Raw genomic sequence first — 6,283 nt, 5'->3', positions numbered from 1 at the left:
ATCATAGTTCCACTGGGTGCTCCGTCGTGGAGGCCTTCAACCACAATCCAACCTGTAGCTGGCAGGTTCCGATCAGCTCCACTGTGTAGGCCACTCCACGACCGATACTAGGGTTGCGAGCCCTAGGCAGGAGCCTCGTGTGATCCTGCTGATCACTCCTCACTAAGCACCACAGTGGCTAGTCTCTTCCACCAGCCAGCCCCGGATAAGGCGATTCCTGATACTGCCACGTCACAGGCAGGCTAACACTCTCAACAGTGTTCGTCCGGGGGTGACTCACAGCTTCTTCAGAGCAAACTCGTGGAGAGACCTTGGCTGCCTTGGGTAGACTGATCCATCGTCCAATACAGCAGTCCCAGGTCGACTCTGCAATCAGATACGTCATTAATACTGGGACTAGGGAACCTCACTTACAGGCTTAGACACAAACGTCCACCAATTCATTCCATAGATGGCGTTGCTGTCTAAGCGCCACCTCACCAGAGGTCAGCAGAGGCTATGTTACGAGCTGATTAAGACGGGAATCCAGCACCTGTGGCCGGTATATCCAGTCCTCACTAGATGGCGCCGTCCATTTGGAGGGGGTTTCGGGAGCGAACTCACAGATGGCGTTGTTGTCACTGCTCCGTGCTCCGACGCTAGACTCGGGTCCGTAACAATGGTCAATGACAGTATGACCAATGACTGTATGACCAATGACAGTATGACCAATGACAGTATGACCACTAACAGTATGACCAATGACAGTATGACCAATGACAGTATGACCAATGACAGTATGACCAATGACAGTATGACCACTAACAGTATGACCAATGACAGTATGACCAATGACTGTATGGCCAATGACAGTATGACCAATAACAGTATGTCCAATAACAGTATGATCACTAACAGTATGACCAATAACAGTATGTCCAATAACAGTATGACCACTAACAGTATGACCAATAACAGTATGACCAATGACAGTATGACCAATAACAGTATGACCACTAACAGTATGACCACTAACAGTATGACCAATAACAGTATGACCAATGACAGTATGACCAATAACAGTATGTCCAATAACAGTATGACCACTAACAGTATGACCAATAACAGTATGACCAATAACAGTATGACCAATGACAGTATGACCAATGACAGTATGACCAATAACAGTATGACCAATAACAGTATGGCCAATAACAGTATGACCAATAACAGTATGACCAATGACAGCCTCACTGAAAATGTGAAACACAACAGATTTTTCTCCTTTGAAGCTTCTCTGTGTTAGTGAAAATCGATGGTAATTTCTCTCAACCTCTTTGCGAGAATAACATTTCATCGATTTCTTTTTTGTATCGGGAAATTGAATGTCGGTCCAGCAGCAGCAGCAACAGGCAAGCACTCTAACACTGTACTACTTACTCTACCCATTAAAAAGAACGAGAGGGGGGGGGGGGGTGACTGTCTGCTGCCTTATCTCTCTCTCTCTCTCTCTCTCTCTCTCTCTCTCTCTCTCTCTCTCTCTCTCTCTCTCTCTCTCTCTCTCTCTCTCTCTCTCTCTCTCTCTCTCTCTCTCTCTCTCTCTGTCTCTCTCTCTCTCTCTCTCTCTCTCTCTCTCTCTCTCTCTCTCTCTCTCTCTCTCTCTCTCTCTCTCTCTCTCTCTCTCTCTCTCTCTCTCTCTCTCTCTCTCTCCCTCTCTCTCTCTCTCTCTCTCTCTCTCTCTCTCTCTCTCTCTCTCTCTCTCTCTCTCTCTCTCTCTCTCTCTCTCTCTCTCTCTCTCTCTCTCTCTCTCTCTCTCCCTCTCTCTCTCTCTCTCTCTCTCCTCACGGTGGTTGGGATGTGTCGTTACGGTGGTTGGGATGTGTCGTCACGGTGGTTGGGATGTGTCGTCACGGTGGTTGGGATGTGTCGTCACGGTGGTTGGGATGTGTCGTCACGGTGGTTGTGATGTGTCGTCACGGTAGTTGGCATGTGTCGTCACGGTGGTTGTGATGTGTCGTCACGGTAGTTGGCATGTGTCGTCACGGTGGTTGTGATGTGTCGTCACGGTAGTTGGGATGTGTCGTCACGGTGGTCGGGATGTGTCGTCACGGTGGTCGGGATGTGTCGTCACGGTGGTTGGGATGTGTCGTCACGGTGGTTGTGATGTGTCGTCACGGTAGTTGGCATGTGTCGTCACGGTGGTTGTGATGTGTCGTCACGGTAGTTGGGATGTGTCGTCACGGTGGTTGGGATGTGTCGTCACGGTGGTTGGGATGTGTCGTCACGGTGGTTGTGATGTGTCGTCACGGTAGTTGGCATGTGTCGTCACGGTGGTTGGGATGTGTCGTCACGGTGGTTGGGATGTGTCGTCACGGTGGTTGGGATGTATCGTCACGGTAGTTGGGATGTGTCGTCACGGTAGTTGGGATGTGTCGTCACGGTAGTTGGGATGTGTCGTCACGGTAGTTGGGATGTGTCGTCACGGTAGTTGGGATGTGTCGTCACGGTAGTTGGGATGTGTCGTCACGGTGGTTGGGATGTGTCGTCACGGTAGTTGGGATGTGTCGTCGCGGTAGTTGCGATGTGTCGTCACGGTAGTTGGGATGTGTCGTCACGGTAGTTGGGATGTGTCGTCACGGTGGTTGGGATGTGTCGTCACGGTAGTTGGGATGTGTCGTCACGGTGGTTGGGATGTGTCGTCACGGTGGTTGGGATGTGTCGTCACGGTAGTTGGGATGTGTCGTCACGGTAGTTGGGATGTGTCGTCACGGTAGTTGGGATGTGTCGTCACGGTAGTTGGGATGTGTCGTCACGGTGGTTGGCATGTGTCGTCACGGTGGTTGGGATGTGTCGTCACGGTAGTTGGGATGTGTCGTCACGGTGGTTGGGATGGGTCGTCACGGTAGTTGGGATGTGTCGTCACGGTAGTTGTGATGTGTCGTCACGGTGGTTGGGATGTGGGTAGTTGATGACTAGAAGATCTTTAAGATATTCCTGACTCGCGTGAATGACCTGTAATCTTTACTGACGTTACTCACCGTTATTCTTTACTCATGTGAACCGCTGCTATTCTTTACACAGGTGAACCGCTGTTATTCTTCACTCAGGTGAACCGCTGTTATTCTTAACTCATGTGAACCGCTGTTATTCTTTACACAGGTGAACCGCTGTTATTCTTTACACAGGTGAACCACTGTTATTCTTTACTCAGGTGAACCGCTGTTATTCTTAACTCAGGTGAATTGCTGTTATTCTTTACTCAAGTGAACCGCTGTTATTCTTTACTCAGGTGAACCACTGTTATTCTTTACACAGGTGAACCACTGTTATTCTTTACTCAGGTGAACCGCTGTTATTATTTACACAGGTGAACCGCTGTTATTATTTACACAGGTGAACCGCTGTTATTCTTTTCCTTAGGTGAACCGCTGTTATTCTTTTCCTTAGGTGAACCGCTGTTATTATTTACACAGGTGAACCGCTGTTATTCTTTACTCAGGTGAACCGCTGTTATTCTTAACTCAGGTGAACCGCTGTTATTCTTAACTCAGGTGAACCGCTGTTATTCTTTACTCAGGTGAACCGCTGTTATTCTTAACTCAGGTGAACCGCTGTTATTCTTAACTCAGGTGAACCGCTGTTATTCTTCACTCAGGTGAACCGCTGTTATTCTTCACTCAGGTGAACCGCTGTTATTCTTTACACAGGTGAACCGCTGTTATTCTTTACACACGTGACTAAATCTCCATTTACATCCGGTGTGAATCTTCACATCTTGTTTTCCACGCGTATTTTTGTCTTAATTAATTTATCGTGAATCTTTATTGCTTAAATTATTGACTAATTTCACGACGCCTAATTAACGCCATGGAGGTTATGTCTATAATGCTGTATAAATGATCGTGAGGTGTTTCCGACGTTAAATATGTTATAATAAAAGTCCTTGAGCTATGTAAATGACGCAGGGAGCGGTGTAAATCTGCCTCATACATCACTTATGTAGAAAAACTCCTTAGCACCTTTGCGAACTCCCAAGTGCCCCATTTTACACCCGTTGTTTATGTGTGGTAAATCTATATGGGGGGTTTTGTAAGGTATGCACATGGATTTGTGAAGATTTATGTCCTCAGGTGATTATTGGTCATCATCAGCAGGAGATAAATATGTTTATATATGGATTTTTTATTTGGATATATATTATATATATATGCATATTATATATATATATATATATATATATATATATATATATATATATATATATATATATATATATATATATATATATATATATATATATATATATATATATATATATATGGCACAACTCTCCTAAACACGAGAGTCAAGTATACAACTTTAGAACACTTTCCCACCAGGAGACTCGAACCCTAGCCAGCACAGAAGCCTTCCAGCAACTGGCATAACAGGTACGCCTTAACCCTCTCCACCACCTGCTCAGACCCTTAAAAGAGATGGTAATTTCGGAGTATTTAAATACCACAAAGATCACCACCTCCCAAGAGCACTAGAGCAAGTGAGGGGTCATTTAGACGTTAATTTCATCAAGTCCCTGTTAATATGGGAAGACACAGTGTCTATGCTTAAGGCACAACTCTCCTAAACACGAGAGTCAAGTATACAACTTTAGAACACTTTCCCACCAGGAGACTCGAACCCTAGCCAGCACAGAAGCCTTCCAGCAACTGGCATAACAGGTACGCCTTAACCCTCTCCACCACCTGCTCAGACCCTTAAAAGAGATGGTTTAAATACTCCGAAATTACCATCTCTTTTAAGGGTCTGAGCAGGTGGTGGAGAGGGTTAAGGCGTACCTGTTATGCCAGTTGCTGGAAGGCTTCTGTGCTGGCTAGGGTTCGAGTCTCCTGGTGGGAAAGTGTTCTAAAGTTGTATACTTGACTCTCGTGTTTAGGAGAGTTGTGCCTTAAGCATAGACACTGTGTCTTCCCATATTAACAGGGACTTGATGAAATTAACGTCTAAATGACCCCTCACTTGCTCTAGTGCTCTTGGGAGGTGGTGATCTTTGTGGTATTTAAATACTCCGAAATTACCATCTCTTTTAAGGGTCTGAGCAGGTGGTGGAGAGGGTTAAGGCGTACCTGTTATGCCAGTTGCTGGAAGGCTTCTGTGCTGGCTAGGGTTCGAGTCTCCTGGTGGGAAAGTGTTCTAAAGTTATATATATATATATATATATATATATATATATATATATATATATATATATATATATATATATATATATATATATATATATATATATATATATATATATATATATATTAGTATATTTTGGTAGCAGTCTTTCCTGTAGACATATATTATTAAATATGACCGAAAAAGTAAGATTAATAATTCTAACACGAATTTTTTCAATCTTTCGTACATTTCTTTTCACTGTTGGAGGTAAATCAAAAATCAATTCTCCAAAATTCATTTTTATTTCTAGTCTGACGCGACACGAGCGCGATTCGTAAAACTTATTACATTTTCAAAGACTTTAGTTCACAAATACACAACTGAATAGAACTGATGAATGATGATGAAGACTAAGCCACCCAAAAGGTGGCACGGGCATGAATAGCCCGTAAGTGGTGGCCCTTTTAAGCCATTACCAGTATCAAGAGCTGATACTGGAGATCTGTGGAGGTGCGAATGCACCCAGCGTCACGGGAGTTGTCTCCCGTGTTTTAAACAGATGAAGAAGATGAAGCCACCCAAAAGGTGGCACGGGCATGAATTGGTAAGTGGTGGCCCTTTTGAGCCATCACCAGTATCAATAGATGATACTGGAGATCTGTGGAGGTGCGACTGCACCCAGCGTCACGGGAGTTGTCTCCCGTGTTTTAAACAGATGAAGAAGATGAAGCCACCCAAAAGGTGGCACGGGCATGAATAGCTCGTAAGTGGTGGCCCTTTCGAGCCATCACCAGTATCAAGAGCTGATACTGGAGATCTGTGGAGGTGCAAGTGCACTCAGCGTGACGGGAGATGTCTCCCATAAATGTGTCCAAGATGACGATTAAACCATCGAAAAGGTGGCACGGGCATGAATAGCCCGTAAGTGGTGGCCCTTTTGAGCCATTACCAGTATCAAGAGCTGATACTGGAGATCTGTGGAGGTGCAACTGCACCCTGCGTGACGGGAGATGTCTCCCGGACCAAGTGGTGACCAAATGGTGTGGAATAGAACTTACGCATCTCCGATTTTATATCTACATTTGAGTGAGGTGGAAGGGGTGATGTGGCCACATCACCCCTTCCTCCTCACTCAAATGTAGAT

General features: G+C 45.1%; 1 protein-coding gene across 1 annotated transcript; it reads left to right on the top strand.

The window, feature by feature from the left end:
- The first annotated feature begins 658 nt into the window (after positions 1-658).
- Positions 659-1,285, top strand: LOC138367472 (GATA zinc finger domain-containing protein 8-like). The gene has a single exon (XM_069329137.1). It carries the CDS (start codon positions 659-661, stop codon positions 1,283-1,285), a length of 627 nt encoding a protein of 208 aa, XP_069185238.1.
- The last annotated feature ends 4,998 nt before the right edge of the window (positions 1,286-6,283 follow it).

The sequence above is a fragment of the Procambarus clarkii genome, chromosome 22 (genome assembly GCF_040958095.1).
Source record: "Procambarus clarkii isolate CNS0578487 chromosome 22, FALCON_Pclarkii_2.0, whole genome shotgun sequence".
Lineage (NCBI taxonomy): Eukaryota > Metazoa > Arthropoda > Malacostraca > Decapoda > Cambaridae > Procambarus > Procambarus clarkii.
This window is presented reverse-complemented; position numbering and strand designations above follow the sequence as displayed.

Coding starts and splice junctions, on each gene's coding strand:
- LOC138367472 (XM_069329137.1), top strand. CDS start 659: ATGGTCAATGACAGTATGACCAATGACTGTATGACCAATGACAGTATG.